General features: G+C 45.4%; 1 protein-coding gene across 2 annotated transcripts; it reads right to left on the minus strand.

Annotated features, from left to right (window-relative positions):
* Window positions 1-109: 109 nt before the first annotated feature.
* Window positions 110-15,468, minus strand: fez1 (fasciculation and elongation protein zeta 1 (zygin I); the record flags this gene model as incomplete). 2 transcript variants are annotated; one of them, XM_080014295.1, is made up of 10 exons in its annotated part: window positions 15,326-15,468; window positions 12,320-12,688; window positions 8,458-8,545; window positions 6,877-6,957; window positions 6,273-6,438; window positions 4,313-4,599; window positions 3,543-3,623; window positions 2,259-2,334; window positions 2,020-2,085; window positions 110-1,227 (listed from the first exon to the last, which is right to left on the minus strand). In XM_080014295.1, exons 2-10 carry the CDS (start codon window positions 12,649-12,651, stop codon window positions 1,211-1,213), a joined length of 1,194 nt encoding a protein of 397 aa, XP_079870421.1. In that variant the 5' UTR covers window positions 12,652-12,688; window positions 15,326-15,468. The 2 variants fall into 2 exon arrangements, with proteins under 2 accessions (XP_079870421.1, XP_079870422.1); XM_080014296.1 differs by lacking the exons at window positions 110-1,227; window positions 2,020-2,085; window positions 2,259-2,334; ... (3 more) ...; window positions 6,877-6,957; window positions 8,458-8,545 and having other exon boundaries at window positions 12,316-12,688.
* Window positions 15,469-24,377: the final 8,909 nt, after the last annotated feature.

Consider the following 24,377-nt stretch of genomic DNA (forward strand, 5'->3'; position numbering starts at 1 on the left):
GCGCCGCCCTGATGCTGAATATGAGACGTGTGTTTTATATATTCTGAGAATGGCTCAACTCTGTAGGCGTATTGTGTTGTATGACAGAAGAGGCCACGCCCACACGCAGTAAGGGTACACTGTTTATTAGAATTAGCAACGAGACATTCACCTACGTGGCTCAAAGGAGGTCAAAGATATGCTCAATACGTCGGCCTTTTTCTCTTCCCTTTTCTCTTCTTGTCAAACGAGCTCATCTCATCAGGAAAAATGACAATCAAGGAAAACTCGGGGACGCAAGTCTACATGGCTGAATGGGGCAAAAATGCATTTGTTTCATTGTGAATATTACTGAAAATCAAAGTATAAAAATCAGCAACAGAGCAAGTATCAAATATTAAATACAAAGGAAAAGAAATTACAAAAAAGTCAGAATAAAACTGGATATTCAGATATTAGTAAAAAAAAAAAAAAAGAAGAATCTCAGTAACACACACACTTATATATATATATACTGCACCCGTAGTAGTTTTGTTTCACTTTTCGCTTGGAACTACAGTACTTAATTGGCAGGGAGAGGTGCATGGCTTCTGTATTCAAATGATTCAGGTTGACCCTTTGTTTTCATGAACGACACGAGGACGGAAAGATGCAGCACGCGTTAAATGGCATTTCCTTTTTTTTTTTTAATGAATTATCTGTACACGCCTGTCGGTACTATGCTTGAGGACCAACAGAATCATAACCCCCAAATGAACAGCACGAGGTATCAGGAAGAAAGAAAGAAAGAAAGAAAGAAAGAAAGAAAGAAAGAAGAAAAAAAAAAAAAAAACAAAGAAAGAAAAGGAAAGATAAGAAATGGAGAGGTCCCGGTGGGGTGGCTTGTTTGTTCTGGTGGCTCTCGCAAAGAAACAATAGTCGTTAGTAACGTCCTTTAAAAGGTGTGGGGCGCGGTTGCCCCATTCAGTAGGATGCAGACAGCGGCCATCTTGGGGGTGTGGCCTGAGCTTATTGTGCAAGACAGGGGGGGCGAGGTGAGCTCAGCAGAAGGCAGTCGTAATAGTCGTGTGAGTAAGGACGGACGCGGTAATGTCGATGGTGAGGGATCCACGGCTGAGGATGGTACGAGGGGGAGCTCATGCAGCTTGGGCCGAGAGGCGTAGGAGCGGCGGGCGCTGTGGAAAGCGCCCCCCCGGAACTGACTCCTCCGTCACTGTGGGCAGGCGGCGCTTTAGGTGGGGCACAAGACTGGAGGACATTGGATGGGAGATGAAAAAAAAAAATAAAAAAAATAAAAAGAAGTTAAGTTTGAGCGCAGTGAGATGAGGTCACGGGCCAACCCTTCTCCCTTCACGTCCCTCGTCTCGCTCAACTCCGCGCTAATGCTAACACTAGCTAGTGGCGCCACCTGCCGACGCCACGGAGAAACGAGAACGGAAAACGTGAAGAGATGGATGTGGATATATCCAATTTCACATTAATAACAGTAAATTGGTTTGTCATGTGGAGAGAGAAGTTGTTTTGGCCGTTGTTTTGGACAATTTTTTAACGTTTTACTGAACATAAGATAAAACAACATCACACTTTATTAATCCCCGGAGGGAAATTCAGGCATCACCAGTGCTGAGAGATCAAAATGAGATGAGAAATAACACATACAGTACGTACACATCTATCTATCTGTCAATTCCATCAATATTCTGTCTCAATGTGTTCTTTTATTTGGCAAGCGGCCGTGTAATAAGCGGGATAATGTACAGCCTGTCGTCATTGTCACAAAATAACCCCTGGTCCTGATCCCCGTGTCCGGGGTCAGTTTACGATAACGACCGGTTTGCTGCACATTATATCTTTTCTAACCCCAGTGATTCGCTTTTCAATCGGTAGTGACCTCTTGTGAAGCACCTCCGTCCAGTCCATCCATCACTCTTCCCATTCACTGTGACTGGACTGATTTCTGCCTCATAGCACTGGATGCAACTCATCATTCTACACATCTTTTGGGAAAGAGAGCAATAACATGGTTTCTTGTCTTGGTACCTTTCAATATGTAGTCAGTCAGCAGCGTGGGCACCTTGTCGCTGTCCTCCTTCATGGCATAAAGAACTGCAAGACAACGACCAGCTGGGTTAGATCTTTTGGGGGAGGTTGGTTGCACACGATCTGTTACCGTCTCGCCGCGATGCATCCAAACAATCCCTATGCGCCAAACCCCAAAGAGCTCCATGGAAGGTAGTGACAGATCGCGGCCTGGCTACGCCGTAAAAGAGCCAACTTACTCTTCGTGAGCATCTGCAGGTCTTCCACGGTCGGAGGGGTTCCTTTCTTCTCGTATGGAATCACTGTGTTGAGATACTGGAATCAGAGAAGCCACGGTGAAACCAAAAACAAACACGGTACCAGCCGGAGTACACACGCCGCTCTCCGGCTAAAACCAGCTCTGACTGCTTGGAGCTACCGCACCCACATATGAACCTACAGCAGGGGCTCTCTGGGCTCCTCTGAAGAATCTTAAACAAAGTTAGAGGTCCAGAACGACACACGCACGCACGCACACGCACACACGCACACACACACACACACACACACACACGATGATGATTTTTTATCATCATCATGTATCTCGTTGGTGTGTGTGTGAGTGCGATAGAGAGAGACGGAGATCTGAGGCTCTCGCAGAGTCCACAATATCAACACTGACCGCCACATATTGATTTTCTATTTATTATTATTATTTTTTTACTATTTAAAATGGGTCAACTCTTATTTCACTGTAGAACTGTCCAGCACCACTGTGCCACCGGTTCCTATGGAAAAGTAGATGAAAAGTAATTAAGGCCAAATGGATTAAGTTCATAAAACATCTCTAAAATAGCACCAATCTATTTTTTTTTTTATTACTTAATGATTTCTTTCTGTTCAATCATGCACTTTGTCAGTCTTTCCTTTAAAATGAAACAGCACGTTGTTATTTCTGCAAAATGTAAACGTTTTGCCAAAGCATTTATCAGTAATACTGTTAAGATGGGAAAAAATATGAATGTGTTGCGTCGCATGTCGATTTCAGTGGTGCTCCTACATTTTGTGCTGGTGCTCCTAAAACGTTCAGTATGGAGCACCAGCGCCACGAGCGGAAAAAGTTGGTCCGGGGCCCCGGCACGTGGAGTAAAGGGACTCTGGCAATTCCAGTACAGCACCATACACATCATCACTGATGAGACGAACAATTAAGGAAGTCTGATGGTAAAAGAGCAATTCTTCTCACAAATGATTAAAAATGTGAGTTTCCGGACGTCACGTTTCTCTGCAAGCGGCAAACCATGTCACAGCACCCGGCTAGAAGCGGCATCGCCTGCTGTGACCGCACAGCTCTGCACGCCGCGAGATACCAGAAGGAAACTACTTACTACATTTAACAAACGTCTCATTCGAGCTGGGTCCGGGTCCATTTCGGCCCCGGATCCGGACTTGGAGCACCCGAAGCTAAATATGCGGCTGCGCGGGTAAAACTCAGAGGTGGAAAGGAGTGATTCTCCGGGCCCATTGGTAAAGTTGAGTCGTACCTGTTTCTCACCGCCTGCGCTGCCAAAGGTCTGTCTGATGCCGGTCTGCAGGATGTTGGAAAGGCCCTCCATGCTGAAACGCTGCAGGGCCACACGGACAGGAATGACACACACACACACAGACACACACACACACGCACAGACACACACTTAGATTTTTGAAGAAAGCCTGACGTATAGGACCCAGTTTTTGGAGATAAGTCCAGCACTGCTTTTTGAAATCTTGCTGCCAATTTGAGAGGTTTTCTGCGTGCGACAGCAGGTCACATGCAGATGAGAATCAACTAATGAAAGCACAGGTTATGACTAAACCGTCAGACAAACACCTGTTATGGGAAAAAACTCTGATTTCTTCTACCTGGAAACCAGATAGAAAGACCTACATTTGCTTGACGCAAACTCTGGTACAATACCTTTGAAATTGTGCATTGTTCGTGTGAAAATAAACAATAAGAGAAACGAATGAACAAATCAATGGATAAATAAATAAACAAACAGATTTATGAGTGTTAATTAATGTGGTTGTGGAAAGGGGTGTATTTAGCGTGAAAATGCTGTTTTTAAATGGGAATATGGGAAGTCGACAGTGTGTTTTTCCAATTTCTTGTAGATGAGGCCCAATGCACCAAGTGGCTTCCAGAGAAGTTCCTGCTCTGGAATAAGGGAGGTGCTCTGGGGATTGGGTGGTAAAATCTGTCTGCGTTGAAATCAAATGCGCCACCCAAAACATCTTTGACCCTTCCCTCTCGACGCCCTCTTGTGTACGTCACCTTGACGGGCATGCCCGGCGCGTTGGTAGAGGCCGCGTACCCCCCGCCGCCCTGCAGGCTCAGGGCCTTGTCCCGCCGCCGGCGCCGGCTGCCGTCGCGCTGCTGCTCCTTCTGCTGGTTCTGCACCTCCATCAGCGCCGTGATGAAGGTGTTCTTCACCTCCTTCTCGAACTCCAGCTCCTCGCGCCGCGCCAGCTGGCTCACCAGCTCCTCCGAGTACAGGAGGATGGCGGCCTCCACCCGCTGCAGCAGCGCCACCAGGGCCGAGCTGGGCATCAGGCTCAGCCCTGACGGAGAGGGCACAGGGAGGAGACCCAACGTTAGCTGCCAGACGCTGCAGGCGGAAGGCTGCACGTCGAGTAGGCTGCCACTTGGCAGAACAGAATACAGCGGGACAACAACAAGTACACGAGGGGAGGCTGGCGTTGGCTTCAGATGACACCTGGACCCTACTGCACTGACCCGTCCATTGCATGAGGATCTCTTGCCCCTTTACTTTCTAACCTACTTCTCTAAATCCTCTGACTACTTGTGCTGCTTGGTCCTGGAGAAGCTTCGGCTGTGACTGTGGCATACAGTTGATTTGATACTATGACAAAATGCACTTGTTGTAAGCTTATTGTAAGTCACTTTGGACAAAAGTAATCAGGGAACGTAATGTGACGATTACACTTGATTATTCACTGCAGGTTTCCCAACATTAGGAGGTTCTGTAAAAGCCTGATAGATGTAACACAAATGAAGTCATCATTATAATGCAGTTCCAGTTTTTTTTACACTCACACACAAGTGAGACAGATATTAATATGCATACCCATACAGTACGTGTCAGCCAAATGACACTTGGCTTTATCCATGTTTCTCTGGCAGCCATTCCAGAATGCACACCTAGTGCGCGCACACGCACGCACGCACGCACGCACGAACACGCACACACACACACACACACACACACACACACACACACACACACACACACACACACACACACACACACACACACACACACACACACACACACAATGAATGACACAGGCGTCCAGCAGAGAAGCCACATGGACTTGCAATATCCCCAGGGACAGGAAATGTGATGGCATGTGATGAATCGTGTTTTGGAATTCAACTAAAATGACGAAAATGCATTTTCTCAAAGGTTCCATTAAAGCACGAGGCTATAAATTAGACTAAATTGAAGAGGAGGGTTTTGCGTGCAGCCGCATACCCTGTACGGTAAAGATATCCATTGAACCCCGCATCCATTGAACAGTGTAGCTGTCGTCCTTGAACAAGATATCCATAAAGTCCATCTGCGGGTTACTCAATAAAAGCCCACGTGTCAACAATCCCCATATTGGATCCGCTGTAGAATATCTTATGTTTAGTCCTAGGCACTTCCTGTTTCAACGGGATCATTCCTGCTTTGGCGTGAGGAGCCCCATTAGGTGCGTCCTGAGAGGAGTCGCGTCCCCACCGTTAACAAGACTGACAATCCTCCCACCGCAGTTGGCTTTTGCAGCTTTTTACAATGAAGCCCCCCAGAGCGGATAATGTTATATAAAATAGATAATAAAATAGTTAGTTCCAAGCTGTTAACATGCTAAAGTGAGGTTCATGCTGATTTAGTATGTGGGAAGGAGGCAGGATGGAAGGGTGGTTTGGAGTGACAGTGGCCCAAATGAAAAAGGATTTTGACAGAGTTGACAGTGGTTAAATCTTACACCGGCTTAGAAAAATGTCAATAATTACATTTTGAAACATCATTTGTTAGCTATGATCCGTGTGCTCCATATCGCACATTCCTAGCTTCAAATGCTCGGGCTTTACCTCAGAAGACACAAGAGGAAACTCAAGCCTTCGCTGCTCCGTTGGAGATATTCAAAGAAGCCCGCAGCGCTCGAAAGCTTCTTCAGCTTGAGGAGTTGAGGATGTTTCAAGAAAACGAAACAAAACGTCTGCCTACCCTCGTAGGAGCAGTTGTTGTTGGAGGCCTGGGAAAGCTGCCTGATCTCCTCCAGGAGGGAAGGGTTGGCCCTGGGCGAGCAGTCGCTGCTCTCCTCGTCGTCCTCCTCCTCCGTCTCCCCGGGGTCCGGAGAGTTCTCCATCATCTCCACAATCTCCTCAATGACCTTGGGTGGAGCAGGATTAGTTTAGATGGATGGATAATAGGGATGCCACGGTACACGGTATATTATGGCACCGTTCGGTCTGCCCCCTACGGTTCAATACGCTCATATGAACTGCGGTATTACGGTATCACGGCAAGTCCACCGGACGCGTTGGCGCAGTGTATAGGCTCGGCGCAGCAAGTGCTGCTTCCTTTTGAATCCATTTTTCTTTTTTTTTTTTTAAAGATACCGAAACCATACCGTTACCGTGGCCCAAAAACCGTGATACACACCGAACCGTGAGCCCACTGTACCGTTACATCCCTGATGGATAGACAATAAAAGAGTGATAGATAGAGATCATAGGTTGGAGGATCCCAGAAAGTAAAACCTCCACCCCAGGATTTTGATCCAACCGTGTGGATTTGCTCATTAGCATCAACAGATTAGAGAGCAAACCTGGTCAGCTGAGATGAGAGGATCCTCGCTCAGGCAGTTGGCGTTCTTCTCGTTCATTTCCTCCTCCTCTTTCTCGTGGATCTGGAGAGGAGGGGAAGGACATTAGGGAAACAGTTCTCATGGCTGGAAGTGTCTCCTGGCGTCGGACCAAGCACCGGCTCTGGATCAATGTCCGCGAAGGGCCGGACGACGCTAACTGACAATTCCAGAAACTGGAACTCATCTGGAAATTGTGTACATAAATATTTGAGGGTTTTGCTTCCAAAACACTACACTTCCATTTCAGGGAATAAAGTCCATTGCACAACATAAGGAGGACCAGTGGACTGTCTTCTCCCAGATGTTGGCAGTCTATGGGGACTAAATGTCCGTTTACTGGTCCTGACTAATCCAAATGTGGCGCAGACTGCTAATTTCCCACCAGAGGTACGTCGACTTATTAAATGCCAAGCTTATGTACTGTATGTACTGAAGCATTTGAGTGAAAGTCCTTCTGCCGGCTGGCTGCAGCTTGATGTATTAGTGGAGAAATGGAGGAGGGGCGGACGGGGAACCAGGGGCCCCGTCAAGGTTGGCCAGGTTTATCTCTCACTGTCAGCATTTCAGCTCAGCCTCGGAATACATTGACGATGTTTTTTCTTCGTTACTGTAGTTTTGGATAGTTTGAGTTGACTGCATTTGATATTCTTGTAGAATCCATTTCAACCGTCATCTCATGAGAAATAGTTAAAGCAATGAGCAATTGAGATAATATATTTTTATGAAAAATATAAATAAATAAATAAATAAATGTTGCTTTATCTTTTATACAATATATTCTACATAATTTGGTATCCCACTTCCTCCTACCTTCTTCTTATTCTTCTTCTCCATCTGATTATTCTGAGGATATTGGACAGCCCATTTTTCAGCAAATAGATAAATGTTTAGTTTTGTTTGTTTTCGCTGTCATTTCCCTATTAGTAGAGAACATTTTAAATGCCCATAACTGATAAGCACAGTTTGCATTAGGGAGCGTTTACGGCCATCTGCCGCAGCCGGAGGCAAAGAGAATCAAGAGCGTCCAACCCACTAATCTGTGTTTTCTTCTAAAAAGCGAAGCGGAAAATTTGGAAGATGTTACCGAAAAGCAATTTCCCCCGGGGGGAACAAATGTGCCATTATGCGCTGCTGAGAAAACAGTCGCACTTCTTTTTAAACGAAACTCACCCGGCCATCAAATGTGGAAACAAACATTAAAATCACTACCTTAAAATCCCTCAGTCGTCTAAAATCCTCCCATTCACATAAGCCGCTGTCTGACACCATATGCTGCGGTGAACACCAGCAGTTCACTGTGTTCCTAATTCCTGAGCAACATCCTGCGTAGGTGTAATAAAGGCAGAGCAACTGGTCACCTCAGGGACGACAAGCAACTCCCTTTCAAAAAAATGGACTATAAACCAGGCTATAAATAACAGGGGGAAAAAAAAATAAAAACGAGGAATGAACTCAAGTCACCGTCCTGTCAATATTGAAAGTAAAGAGTGAAGCAAAGGAGAATAAACATATTGAGAAGCTCAGCGTGGAGTAGGGACCCACCTCCTGATCGGAGAGGTTCCCGTTCAGTCCCTCGGAGGTGGGGTTGTCCCAGGTGGAGATGTAGTTGTCTGTCAGAGCATCCCACACACTGCAACCCAAGACAAAACACAGCGTTTCTTAACTGCGATAGGAAGTAAAATCACACTTACAATCTATTTTAGCAGAGAAAAAAACAAGTGGCATATTGTGCATCCAACGGATAGAATACTGAACATGGCTGTTACATAAGAGCAGTAAACAACAGTATTCAATTTGTTTTCGTTTTTTTCTCCTCGCTCTCTGTTGCCACGTTGAGGACCGTCCTGTTTTGTTCCCTTCACCCAGAAGCGTGCGAACGCAACTCAATTATATCGCGAGGAAAGTCAATAGCACTCATCAATAAGAAGAGCAGAACACTGCGGTAACGGCGACCGGTGCACGATGCTGCGATACGACTCCTTTCAAAGGTAATCCCGAGAAAAGACCTCAAAATAAAGGCCCTCACATCATGGTGGAGAAGCTCTGCCCACGGCCAGTCCGTCCAAGTGCTGCTGAGAAGGAACAGCACAAAGCTGGAGGAGAAGTCGGCCTTTGTTTCCCTGGGACACGGGGCCCTGTGTCCCCTTCCCCAGTGCTGCTGCCCGCACCGGTTGGCGCAAACCAAACAAACGGCCATTCATCACCATGACCCTTACCTCACTGGACACAGGACAAACATGTGCTCCGCCAACACACACAGTTGTGGACCCTGACGCAGGACACATGGGACCATAAGGGAAACAGGGGTCAGTTGGCTTGCAGCCACCGTGCTGGTCAACGTCCTGCTTAATATTCTGCAGCCAAACCCGCTCCCTGCCATCCTAATCGGTCAGAGAGGAGGAGGAGGAGGAGGAGGGAAGGAGTAGGGCAGAAACCGTAGCCAGGGATTACGTCAGCGGAGGGTTGTGATGTTTGAGCTGGTCGGTAGACATCTCTAGATTACATAACATTCAAATGAGTCCTAACTAATGGTGATGAAGTGACTTGACTTATTCCAAAATGTTTTTTTCTGACCCGCGTTCCTCTGTTGTTTGCTTAATCAGTGCCAAAATAGTAAGAAGCTGCTCTGACAACAACCTTCAACCTGTAAAAGCACACTGGCATTACAGCCCGGGTTTTTCTTTTGATCACTACAGGTAGAGCTGTCACTGCTGTCATTACCTGATCGCGTTTATTAAAACTGATTCGATTAGCATAGTCAAGTCAGGTCACATTTTATTTATAGGGCGCATTTCATACCAGGGCAACACAATGCGCTTTGCAGAGAAATACAATCAAAGAGAATATATAAAATGTCTGTGCAATCATGAGAACAGTCAGTGCAAAATAAACAGCTCTCACAGCCCACACTCAAATCTCACAATATTCAACACACACACACACACACACACACACACACACACACACACACACACACACACACACACACACACACACACACACACACACACACACACACACACACACACACACACACACACACACTGTAGTGAACAGCAAGGTTATAAACCTGCTTTTAAAAGTGTTGAGTGTGGGGGCCTCTCTCAGGTCCTCAGGCAGGGTGTTCCATTTACTTGGGGCATAGATACAGAAGGCAGCCTCCCCCTAAAAAGACCACTGTCTGTTGACCTGAGAGTTCCTGCTGGTTTGTGTATAATGAGCATTTATTTTAAATACTGAGGTGCAAGGCCATTTAGAGCTTTATATACAAGTCTTAAAACCAATCCTAGTTTTAACAGGAAGCCAATGTAGAGATCTAAGAACAGGTGTGAGGTGTACAAACTTTTTTGTCCCAGTGAGATCGCGTGCAGCCGCATTTTGGATTAACTGTGGCCACTGCACAGCTGATTTCGGGAGGCGCGTGAATAGGCCATAACAGTCCTCAAATCTACTCGTTATAAATGCATTGATTTATTTCTGTCTGCTTTTGACAGGAAGCCTCTTCATTTTGAAATATTTTATAGATGGTAGAAAGCTGATTTTGTGATGTGATTGATATGGCTCTTCAAATTTAGATCGCTGTCTATGATCACACCCAGACTTCTGGCTCCATTATTGCTCTCCAGAAACAGAGAACTGAGATGAGCTGCAATTTTCTGTCTCTGAGCCTTTGCACCGAAGATGAGTATTTCTGTTTTATCTTTGCTCAGTTGTAAAAATTTCTGTGACATCCATGCATTAATATCATTAATACACTGAGTGAGGGAGTGTATGGGGTGTAGGTCCTCAGGAGATATGTGCGAGGTGGCATATGTGCAAGTGGGAGCATATAGAGGTTAAACAATAATGGTCCAAGAATCGAACCTTGGGGCACTCCACATATAATATCCACTTTGTTCAAGACAAAATCTCGAATGGACACAAATAACTGCCTGTCCTGTAGGTAGGTTGTGAACCAGTCTGAACCAGGATAATTCCATAATCATGTTTCAATCCAAATTTCAGGATAATTTCAAACCAGTGTTGCAATAAAAATGAATGTGACTTCACATTTGCGTTTCCATTAGTAAATTACCTGAAGTTATGTTATCTTTCAATGTCAATAGAAAGCTCTTCTGCAATAGGTCGACATGTTATTATACTCTGATCAGCATATACTGTGGTAATGGCATAAAATGAACAAAAAAGACACAAAAATTCCATGATTCTACTACCTAACTACAGCAAATGAACCCGGGTGTTGTGCACGTGAGGTACATAGCATTAAGAGACGCGATGATGGGAATTATCTGCTAAATGCAGGATAAATGGAAAAGGAAGAGGAGGGGGAGTGGCTTTATCCGTTCAAAGATGGCTTACTCCGTCTGAGCTGGATGCTCCATCTGTGCCAAAACAATGTGAATGCCCCAAATTGAGCTCAAGTATGACTCCAGTGGTCAGTCAGCTCAAACCTGTTATTCACCAATATCAACATTTGAATCATTTAAATGTTAGTGAGAAACCAATGATGGACAACACTGTTTTGGTTGATGTCCTGGCGGTTTGCGTGGTTCCCGGTCCCCCAAATTCCTCCTTTACGCTGCACAGTGCTAGACAGACTGAGGAGTAAGAATGTACATGTTGAATAATTCAACGTGCAGCCCGCCTGGGTGGGCTGGGGCCCGCCACATGACTGACCGACTGACTGACTGACTGACTGACCGACTGACTGGCTGGCTGGCTTACTGACTGAAGGGCTGACTGACTGACAGAGTGACTCACCGATGGATGAACGGACTGACTGGCTGGATGACTGACTGACTGGCTAGCTTGCTGGCTGACGTTCTGACTATCTGACTGAACGACTGCATGTGCGTGTGGTTGAAGCTTTGGTCATGATGTGCGTGTGGTTGAAGCTTTGGTCATGTCACATTTTTTGGTTTAGGTCCAAATCTGCTGGTACTGTTTGTCCATTTTATGGGTCTGACTTGTAAGGCGTGTGTGCGTGTGTGATTTAGTCACATTTCCTTGATCGTTTGGTTTCATGACCCTGTGTGAGTCCATCACAAAGTCTTCATGGCAAAAGCAAGGTTATGAGAAGAGAAGGACATTTCAGCACCTGCATTGGGACGTTGGGACACACGGAAAGCAATTGTCTGGCTAAAGGATCAAATGTTTGAAAGGTGTCAGCGGTTGTTAACAGGCTAAATGTTCATTTTGGCCACAAGAACCACAACTGCGCCCACGTGGTACCAAATGCTAATGACAAGTAATATAAGTAATATATTAAGTAGATACCTATTCATCATAATCAGCTCAGGTTTATTGTTTTGAACAACTGTCTTGTTTAACAATTCCTAATGTCTTTGAGAAAAACAAACCCATAGAAATACAAGCCGCCAAAGGTATGATGAAGACCACTCACTCTTCGTCCTGCAGCCGCTCCTCATCCTCCTGGTTTTGCGCTTGGTTGCGTATGGGCGCCAGGCATTCCGTCTTGGTGTTGTAGTTGTGGAAGCAGACGTTGAGCTTCTCGTCAAACTCGTTGACCAGGTCCTCCATGGACTTGAAGCTCATCATCTCTGAGAAGTTCTCCAGCTCGGAGAAGTCCTCGCGGCTGATGGGAGCCAGGGGCACGATGGTGGGTGCGTTGGATGAGTAAGGGCAGCCGCTGAGGGACGGGCGGTCCAGGTCGTCTATCCGACAGGGCCGCAGGTCCTCGAACTCCTCATCCAAGCAGACAAGAGGGGCTTCCATGGTGCCACTGGGCGCTGTGACCACTGAAATGGGAGCCCTGGAAAAACAAAGGTGCCACAGGAAAAGAAGATGAGGATGGAAACATTTCTTGCACGAGTCCATAGCGATTTTGGATTTGAGGAATTTACAGGATCATTTCTGTAAAATAAATTCCTTAAAATGAAACCCTCCATTGCTACAGTGGTTGTCAAGGCCGGAATAAATAGATAGACTGCAAGTTGGTGTTTTCAATCTTATGTCTGGGTCGGGATCCACAAGTAACGATTGGACAGCTGCCTGGTTCACCAACACCTAAATCTAGGAGTAGCGGTTGTATTAAAATGAAAGACCAAAAATAACTCTACTTTCTTCTATCTCAAGTCCAGACCTCATCTGCGAGATTTGCCAGCATCCCTTAAGTGGATCCGGCATCTCCTCAATCACTGCTGGGCTACCTGACTGGGGGCAGGTGGCACCGTGCCGTCTAGACAAAGAGGCGATGGAGCTGGATGTCCCAGAATGGGACCGGGTCCCACGGGGAGCGCGGCCAGTTGGGCAAACTGGTAAACCACAGTTAATTAAACAGCGCCGCTGGGATTTCGCTTAATGAGGTTGCCGAGACTGTAGGAAATTGAGAATGGCCCCGGAACAGAGCGGCAGAGCCTTCGATTTCAGAATTCAAATTTTCCCAGGAAACCTAATTCTGTCACAATCACAGACGCGGCTGATCTGCATTGCGTCTCATTTGGTCCATTTGGGATTTTTTTTTATACTCGGTTTCCATCAATCCAGTCCTTTCAGAAGAATACATTCTGCCACACCAGCTGCCTGGCGAGATGGAATAAAGGGAAACTGAAAGCAGCTCAGAGTCAATATAGGACAATTATAACACAAATCTTATAATACAAATATGAATGACCTTCCAAAAAGCACATGGTGCATTTATTTCACTTGAAAACTGCCATATACGTAGAATACCACGCACCATTTGGCCAAATGGCAATGTGATTAGATATAAAAGTAAAAAAGTATTTTTTTTTAAGTCTAATTCTCTGAGTAATGTGTCCCAGAGAGTTTTTTTTTGGCCGACTACTGATGCAGTGTAACTTCAGTAGTGAGGCCAGAACTTCCCTCCTAAATGCTTTCCTGGGCCGCGGCCTGGTGTGGTGGCCGAGCACCAGGAGTCCATTTGAAAGCGTCCTGAGTAAGCCTCTTCCTGCACATTGCAGCACTCAGCAAAGTGCTGCTCCATCCAAACACACATTACCTTCCAGCAGCTCTCTCTCTCTCTCTCTCTCTCTCCTATTGACATTTTTTAACTATCAGCAATTTGTCTTTCCTCTGCGCCCCCCCGCCCCCAGCCCAGTTTGTTTTGATTGTTCCTGCTGAGCCTTGGGCTTTGTTCTCAGTATCTCCCACCGACGCTCAACACAAGCTTTCCAATCAACCTGGCAACTACGGTCTGGAGAATAACTCTGTGCGCTCATCATTCCTGATGACGTGGCGAATGCATCACTTACCATCTGCGTTTTTGTGAAGGCCCACTGACATCTCGCCTCTGAAACAACGACAAACTCGGAGGCCATTCAGTCAGTCTGTCTTTTCTGTTCCCCTCTCAAGTGATTGATGATGAGCTTTAAATGACCCATTAACGTAATAACCTCTCCAGTCCCACCTCGTTAAAAGGCTTTCTCTGCAGGTACCAGGGGGCAAAATAAGGAAATTGTCCTTAAAGATTTTAGGAACATTTCTGTTACGGATCTGCAAAAAACTTTGTGGATGTTGAATAATCTTTTGTGCAAGTAACATTCGGACCGAGTGATGTGGTGCGTTGGTTTGGGGTGTTCAGCTGCAGTACATCGAATGGCATGTGCATGATGTGGCCAGTGTGTGTGTGTGTGTGTGTGTGTCAGCCTTTTTGTGTGACCTTCACTGGGACCAAACTGTTAAAGCAGCTCACATCAAAATAATAATAACAATGGGCAATAATATATTTAAAATAGATCATATGCAATAATAGAACGTAACTAAAAATGGAAATAATTGGCCATGTACAATAAAATTAAACCTCTTGTATCAACAATTCACACTCTGCAAACCGTGCATGTTTGCATACATATACATGTACAAGAATACATAAATATATGTATGCATCCATCTCACCTATTTTTAAATTGTAGTTATTATATTTCTGCGCTGACTTAGTGCATTCCTAATTCCAAGGCGCTTCCCTAAGCAAGAAATGTCCCCAGAATAAAATAATATTTTAATATCATATTTTGTTACGTGTCGTTTGCGCACACCGAGAATGAATCCCGAATATTGAAAAAAAAAAAAAAGGGCGACATGAATGACTCATGGCCACGATACGTCGAAAGGAGAAAAGAAAGAGAGCGCCAGTCGGTCTCAGCTGCCGTGACCGAGAAATTAGCTCCATTTTGTCAAAGCGCCATCGCGTTGATCTACCGGAGCGTCCATTCACATGTTCACGCACACCGTCAGCTGACGGAGGGAAGGAAATAACTAAATGAGAGCGGGGGAGGGAGCAGGGGGGGGGGGACGAGCAGGAGGAGAGATGGCGGAAACCATGGTTACAGCGGCAGGGTGGAGGGGGAGGTGGAGGAGAGATGGCGTGGGTGGTGGGGGGGGAGCACAACAATGGACAGATTAACAAATAAACAGATCAATAAATCACCTGCTGTGGGTGCGGGGGCTCTGGACTCCTTCCTTCCTTCCTTCCTTCCTTCCTTCCTTTCCTTCCTTCTCAGACGAGGCGGATCTCCAGTGAGCCGCTCCTCGGTGCAAAACCCCGCTCGGCAGCCACGACCACGACCATTCCACACCCAACGGACCGCGGGAGAGACCGGGAAGTGGAAGAGCAGAGGGAGGGAGAGACGGATGGAGGGAGAGAGACGGGTGGAGGGAGAGAGACGGGTGGAGGGGGTCTGTTTCTCCTCTCGCGAGACCGGCGAACGACTCGTCCGCGGCGAACGGATCTTTTCTCAAAGAACTCCGGTGAGTCTGAGCACCGGTGAGTCCGGTGCACCCCGGTGGTCCCTCTGCTCAGGCACCGGGGTGCACCGGGGTGCATATTCACACATTCCACTGTGAATATTAAAAAGGAAAAGAATTAATGGGGACTCGGTCCATGTGTGTGTCAACCAATTATGTTGAGATGGTGAAATGGTTTCGTTCCGTTTCGTTGTGAGGGGCTTCCGTGTCCAACGTATCTGAGCCTCGGTCAGCGTTCCCCACAAGTCCCTCCGTCGCCCCCCACCCGTGCATTGCACCGACTGAGGAAGAGTCGTATAATCGATTTTTTTTTTTAATCGGGTCACTCGCCGAGAACCGGATCGCGCAAAAGAGTCGAACCTCCCATCCCTCCCTCCCTCCCTCCCCGCTGCCCCCTCGCAGTGCGTCGTTTCCGGAGCATGCGCACTGCCGGGCTGCTGATGGAATCAAACCCCCCCCCCCCCCCCTTCTCCCCCCCGACTCCCCGCCTCGCCCATCCCACCTCCATCCTCTCCCTCCTCCACCTCCATCCTCTCCCTCCTCCACCTCCACCCTCTCCCTCCTCCACATCCACGCTCTCCCACCTGCCTCCTCTCACCCTCCCCCCTTGCCCCCTCTCACTCTGTCCCTTTGTCCACACCTTCCTCCATCCCTCCTCCCTTCATGTCCTAATCACCCAATACTCACTACAAAAGGGGTCGGTGGGGCAGAGACATACATACGTATATATATATATACGTGTATACATATATATATATATATATATACATATATATATATATATAGATACAGTATATTACATATTTATGTATATGTATAATTCATACATTTTTTACCAGCAATATTCACATTTTTCTATTTTTATTTTATGTTATCTTCACAAATGGTGAAGTGTATATATATAGATAAGCACACACACACCTAATGAAAACTGAAAAATAGCGTTGTTGAAAAAACTTTCTTGAGTGAACTAAAAACAGAAATGTTTAACATTGCTACAGGTAGGTATAGATAACCTAAAATATGTACTCATATATTTATACTTATTTTATATTTACAATATATAAAATATAGATCATAGATATATTAGATCATAGGTCCTGTATATACAGTGTGTGTGTGTATATATATATATATATATATATATATATATATATATATATATATATATATATATATACTGTCTGTTATTTTTTATTTTTTTTGTCATTTGATGTGGCAATGTCAACGTAATGATTCCCATGTTAATAAAACCTTTTTTGAATTTGAGCAAGAGAGAGAAATTAGGTGTAGGGCTGGTGGGGGCTGATGGCTGTTGGAGAATTCTCACTGCGTGGTTGGTGAGGTTAATCTGCCTGCGACAGCAAAACAAACTGAGAGTATTAAAGATATTTATTCTCCAGAATAAAGAGAAAGATACAGATGTACTTCAAAACAGAGATCTGATCAGTCTGCCCCTGCTTCTACCGAAGAGGGCTTTATACTGATGAGAGGTTGTGTGCCATTGGTCGGGTGCCCCCAATCATATGGCCCCCAATCATATCCTCGGGTGTTCTTTTCATACAATGACTTCACAGTCAAACTCTGGTCACAGATACAATCTTACTGTGCTGTTAAACAAACCACAATACTCTGTCAAGCTCCCTGGGGTTATCCTTATCCCCACACAAGGTTCAGTGAAAATGGAATGTGATCTGGTCTTTACAATACAGTATGGCATTATCTGAAAGAACAGTGTCTCTTCATTTGAGCTCTAGGAGACTCATTTAAACCCCAAGACAATGTGTTTAAAGAGCTATGCAACAAACAAAAAGACTATCGTCTTACATAAAACATATGAAACATCACACAATTGACCATCTGCATTTTTCTCTCACATGTCTCAGTGTGTACAAACACTCGTGGGCCTAAGTAGCAATAACAAAAAATAAACAATAATTCAGGATGTCATCTCCTCCACCTTTTACACCCACCCCCCAACATCTACAGTAGATGTTTAGCAGGAATACAACATAATCTTAATAGTAATAATAATAAATAACCACGACTCCCCTGTGCTCCTCCTAATCCCCTTCCCTAATCTGCGGCCGGTGCTCGTCGCGCAGCGCCAGGAGATCACATGTTCTTATGACACCCAGAGCATCAGCCTCCGTCATAAGGCGGAATTAGTCAAAGGTCACATTCTGTTTCAGTAGCAGAAGGCTGACTAGGTCTGGACTATGTTGTGATAAGAGGGGCAACTGTGTATATCTTCCATTTCATGACATACACCAACATTGCATTGGTCACACCAAATGAACACCTCTTTTTACAGAGTGACTGCTCAAGAACTGAATCTGAAAAGAGTCTAACCTTCCATCCCAATTGAAAAGACAGACAGACAGACCGACAGACAGGAGGATTGAGAGATAGATAGACAGATAGATAGACAGAGAGACAGGGGGATTGATAGACAGATAGATTGACAGACAGACAGATAGATAGACATAGACAGACGGACAGAAAGACAGATGGACAGACAGATAGACGGATAGGTGGACAGACAGACAGACAGATAGATATAGACAGACGGACAGGTAGATAGATAGACAGGCGGATAGACAGACAGACAAATTCATAGACAGATAGATAGATAGACAGACAGACAGATAGACAGGCAGACGGACAGATAGATAGACAGACAGGCAGATAGATAGACAGACAGACGGATATATAGATAGACAGGCAGATAGATAGATAGATAGATAGATAGATAGATAGATAGATAGATAGACAGACAGATAATCAGATGGATAGATACAGACAGACAGACAGGGTCTGTGTCAATCACCACAATTCCGAGGTGTTATTTATTAATAATTATAATATTAATAATAATCGGTTAATAGCCCCTAATAACAGTTATTATCATCAGCATCATTTTAGCTGTAATGAAATGTTTTTTCCTTTATTTTGATTTGTGAGTTCAGTGAGAGGCAGCGGACTCACCAACAAGGTAATTACATATACACCCAGCCCCCTCCCTCCCTCCCCCATCACGCCCTCACACAGATCTAAGAAAAGAAGGGAAATGAAGGAGAAAGAAATTTCCTCCTCCTCCCTCCTCCCCGAGTAGAGGCCTCCCATCGCTGGTGACGCCGGTTGCCATGGAGACGGCTGTCAGAGGAGGAAAATTTACTCCAGCACACACACCCCAACACACGCCACACACATACACACACCCTAATACACCACGCACACACCCAAACACACCACACACACACACACGCGGACACGCACACACACACACACACTCACACACACTCACACACAGAAACACACACACACACACACACACAGACACACACACACACACACACACACAAACACTTATCACGAATCATAGACTCACTAAACAGACGTTAATAACCGGCACAATAATTGTGTTTGAGGTCTAGACAAAAAAAAAACAAAAAAAAAAACACTCATCTAGACGAGCGGCCAAATACATAAAACATTTTTTTCTGACATATTTAATATATATATTTTTAATGCTTTATTTCAACATTTGTATAAACTTTTTTTTTTTTTACCTGAATTATTAACAGATTCTGCTGTTGGCTATGAGCTGTGCCCAGAGGAGTTGTTTAGTTTTTACTGCTATCTAGTGGCGATAATACACCAATACAGAATGTAACCACCATGCTGTATGCTGGTGTAGCTCTCTATACAGCACACCCAATTAAACCATTAATGTACAGTAGTAGTGATGTTACATGTTAAAGTAGTAATCCATCCATCCAGCCATCCATTTTCCACCGCTTATCCGGGGCCGGGTCGCGGTGGCAGCAGGCTGAGCAAGGAGCTCCATGCCCCCTTTTCCCCGGCAACGTTTTATAGTTCCTCCCGGGGGATCCGTTGGCGTTCCCAGGCCAGCTGGGATATATAATCCCTCCAGCGCGTTCTGGGTCTACCCCGTGGTCTCCTAACCAGTTGGACGTGCCCGGAAAACCTCCAAGGGAAGGCACGCAGGAGGCATCCTGATCAGATGCCGAACCACCTCAACTGGCTCCTTTCGACGCAAAGGAGCAGTGGATCTACTCCGAGCTCCCTCCGGATGTCCGAGCTCCTCACCCTATGTCTAAGGCTGAGCCCAGCCACCCTACGGAGAAAACTCATTCTCGGCTGCAAACCGCCCTAGTGCGTGCTGGAGGTCCCGGTCTGATGAAGCCAACAAAACCACATCATCTGCAAAAAGCAGAGATGCAATTCTGAGGTTCCCAAACCGGACACTCTCCTCACCTCAGCTGCGCCTTGAGATCCTGTCCATGAATATCACAAACAGAATCCGGGGACAAGGGGCAACCTTGGCGGAGTCCAACACCCACCGAGAACGTGTTTGACTTTGTGCCGAGAATGCGAACACAGCTTTCACCATGGTTGTACAAGGCCCGGATGGCTCGTACCCCATACTCCCTCAGAACCCCCCCCAGGATCCCCCGAGGGACACGGTCGAAAGCCTTCTCCAGGTCCACAAAACACATGTAGACTGGATGGGCAAAGCCCCACGACCCCCTCAGCAACCCTGCAAGGGTAAAGAGCTGGTCCACTGTTCCAGGTCCAGGACGGAATCCGCATTGCTCCTCCTGAATCTGAGGTTCGACAATCGGCCGGAGCCTCCTTTCCAGCACCCTGGAGTAAAGTTTCCTGGGGAGGCTGAGCAGTGTGATACCCCTATGATTGGAGCACACCCTGCGGTCCCCCCTTTTTAAAAATGGGAACCACCACCCTGGTCTGCCACTCCACAGGTACTGTACCCGACATTATAATAATATTATAATATAACAGCCATTCAATGTATGTGTGTTATGCATGTGCTCCTCTATATGCCGTTTCACACAGCTGATCTTATGGATTTGCACTTTAAGTATGACTATTCATTTTGAATTTGATTTTATTTTACGGAATATTTTAGTAGCAAGTTCTTCAAATGTGTGCTGCTTCAACAAGGTGTGCACGTGTCTGCAATGAAGAACTGCTCGCACGAATTCCAGGTGCACCGAACACAACTGATGCTCTGCAGAATAAAACGGGAGAATTCATTTTAGAAAATTTAAACATTTTTTAATAAATACAATTTGATGTAATATACACCATTATGAATATACAACTACAAGCATACCAAGACATTGGAAATACAAAAGTGGAGCGTTCGATTTTGTCGCTTTAAAAGCTTCCATTTCCAGGGATTTGTGGGGGTGAAAGGGGAATTACAGTAGCCATACATTCCTGCTAGTGTTTGTGCCGACAAATATATATATATATATATATATATATATATATATATAAAAAAAGCATGATCACAAGCTCTGACTCGCTCAAGAGATGGCGAAAGTAAAAAGTCGGGGGGGTGGAGTTTGGAAATTTAAAAGATGATAAAATTCTGAGGTACTGAGTTGTCTACGCAGCTAACTATCAATGAACAGAAACAAATTGTATTGTTTCATTTATTTTTTTTTTATATATATAGTTTCTTTTTTTCAGCGCTCATGAAAACAACTCATTCGAAAATAATTTCTGTGACTCGCACTGGTCGAAATAAAAAACAAAAAACAGCAACGACAAAAAACCCACAGGAAGACACATAGCATGAGACACACAGGAGACACATTTCATTCTACAATTGTATTGCATTTAGTGTGAATTTGAAAAAAAGATTAAAATAAATAAATTCATAAATAAATCAAAAAAAAGAAGGTTTGCACCGATGCTCCAAAAGTTTCCATCCCTGCATTGAGGTGGAACAATCTGGGTTCAGAAAGTAATTGCGTGGATTGTTTTTTTTTTTTAGTTTTTTTTTTTTTACTAATAACCACAGTGTGAAGGGTGGGAACGGTTGGAGCAAAAACATGGCATGGATTCCCTCCTTTCTGAACCAGGGATTTTCCCACCGCACGCGACGCCGACGATCGCAAATTCCTCTCAATTGATTGTTTTTGGGACACTTGAAATGTTTTCCTTTTTTTTTCTTTTATTCTCTCCCCTCATTCATTTATTCCCTGAAGCGTCAGCGGATCAAAAAAAAAACCCAAAAACCCCTTCAACACGTCCATCGACACGAGAGCTTGACAGTTGGATTAGCACCGGGGATGTCGGAAAAAAAAAAAGCCGCACGAGGCAGAGCTTTGCGTTCAAACTCCGAGTTGGAATCATCCGTGTGTTTACAGTACTGGCGGAGCGTTCAAACTTAACAGTACAGTACGAGATCGTGTAGCTACATTTTGTCTGACAGCGAGGACATCAGCGCAAAAAGGAAAAGCACCACGGATGTATTCGAAATAGCACCAGTTGGTCAGGATGAACGCGACGCGGTGGCGATGTCCGGGTTCGGCCGCATCTCACGAGCCGTCGCCAACGAACGGAAGGAACTTTGGCAGCCGCCGCGTTAGCCCCACCCGACAGATCAGCACCACCCGGAGGATCAGCCCCACCCGACAGAGCAGCACCACCCGACAGATCAGCCCCAACCGACAGATCAGCACCGGCCGACAGATAAGCCCCACCCGATAGATCAGCTGAGCGCAGGCAAGAGAATTCGGAGTCGCGTTTTTACTCGCACGTGCTTCGACCAAAAAAACGAAAGGAACAGACAAACCAATCAATGGGTACTTTTTGCATGGAAGTGGAGTCGGCTCAAAGCCGCGTCACAAAGCACCGTGTCCGGCACATACAATGCGTTGGCTAGAGCAGTGTTTCCCAACCTCCCTTGTTTTTTACAATGAGATAATCCCACGGCGACACCGCCATTCTGTTAGCCACTGTTGACATGTAGAACTGCGCTTGATGTTATTTTGGCCTCCTGATAGTGATGCAGGAGTCGTGAACGATTTGTTCGTAGCGAACAACTCTGTGAAATGACTTGGGAGTCGGGAGTCACTTATTTCCTCACCAGCCCTCGTTCGGCGTCCCGGAAGCCCTCCCAGCTAAACTAAAATGAACAAAAAAGGCGGTAAATCGAACGACGACACCTTTCATCACGACGAATGGTCGTCACTTTCAGTGTGAGACTCGTGATGAACGCAGAGCGGCTGTCCCGTCTGGAACCGAGCAATCAAAGGAATTAGTGCAGCCTCGCCATTTCGATCTCGCAACACAAACGCTAAACTTCCATCATTACATTTTTTTTAAGTCGAATTTGAACCATTTTGGGACTGGTGCGGTTGGAAAACACTGCGCTACTGGAGGTCAAAGGCTGGTTCCGTTCATGGGTCACAGCCTTGAAGAGAAGAGAACTCAAATGTGACGTCCTCAAAGTCCAAATCTCCGATTAACCGGGGGACGGCGCAGGACGACGGCGCTGAGTGAGGCCGAGCTGGAGACGGGTTCGACTTCGACCAAAGTGACCCCAAACATCAGACGTTAGAGGAAGGGTACGACCCCCGCGCTCCACTCCGTTGAACTGGCTGAGATCATGACCATGAATCCTATCAAATCCATTTTTCCCATCCAGACGGACTTGAGACGTGCGTCGGTACCAAAACCCCTTTGGGTTCTCTCTCGGAGTCCCTTGGAATTCGATGACGCGGGTACTTTTGGGGTTGTTTTTTTTTGATCACTTTTCTTCCCTTTTTCTTTTGTACAGAACTGAAACGTCAAGCCTCAAAAGTATCACTCAAACCGACTTTTATATTTCTCTATTTGGTGCAGGATTCGGACTTTTGCTACATTATAAAGCGATGGATATAAAAATAATAGAACATAGATTAATACATTCTTGAAAACAATTACTGTCTGCAAATATAGATACTATCAACCGTTTTGGTTTCATAATGTTATATATATATATATATATATATATCTTTTTCTATATTTTCTTGTCTCTATGATAATTTGATTCTGAAAACTAGTTTCTAGCATTTAGAAGAATTCCATTACTCACATTTAGACATTAGTCTGCTATATGTTAATAATGTGTCGCTGAAGCGGACCCTACGCTACTCAAACCCCACTCTGTCTTCAGTATACTTTGTGTGCGTCTTATTTTCTCGTACAAAAAAATATACACATTACAAGGTATGCCTATTTAGAATTGTATTTACACTGTTTGTCGCAAAACGTCTTCTTCCCCCCGCGGGTGCCGTTGCCTCGTGTCCGCTCCGGCGTCTGGACGCCGGGCGACACCATTTTTAGAATCTCCCTCACCTGCACTTTCCCCATTTTGATGCAGTGACCATACCAGCAAAGCCAAGAAGCTCAACTTCCTCCACACATTCAGGATGTCAAATAAGTGGTATAACTTCTTTCTTACCTCCTTTCCAGTTCTTATTGTTAGTATTTATCTATTTGCTGCGTTGGTTTCGTTGAACCATCACGACCCCGTCAACGACACGCGGGGAAGGCCCGGACGGGACAAAGCTTTGCATCAGGAGCCGCTGAAACCGAGGCCCCCGAGAGTTTGTTTTTCAGGAGTTTTGGGGACAACAGAAGTTTCTATAATGTCGTCAAATGATATATATATATACTGTATATAACCTGGCTGACGTAACAATATCTACAATATGGACGAAACACAGGAAATGCGGCCGTTCTGCGTTGTCACTCTGACTCATCTGGAAGGGGCAGGGCTTTACATCATGCTTGAAAAAAAGAACTACAGCGCTCAAAAAAAAAAAAGTAGTCAAACTGGAGTCGAGTCTTGAGGCTTTCTGCTTTCTCCTATTCAGGACCGTGTTGTGAGCGCTACTGTGATTGTGATC

The sequence above is a fragment of the Zeus faber genome (assembly GCF_960531495.2).
Source record: "Zeus faber genome assembly, chromosome: 14".
In the NCBI taxonomy this organism is placed as follows: Eukaryota; Metazoa; Chordata; class Actinopteri; order Zeiformes; family Zeidae; genus Zeus; species Zeus faber.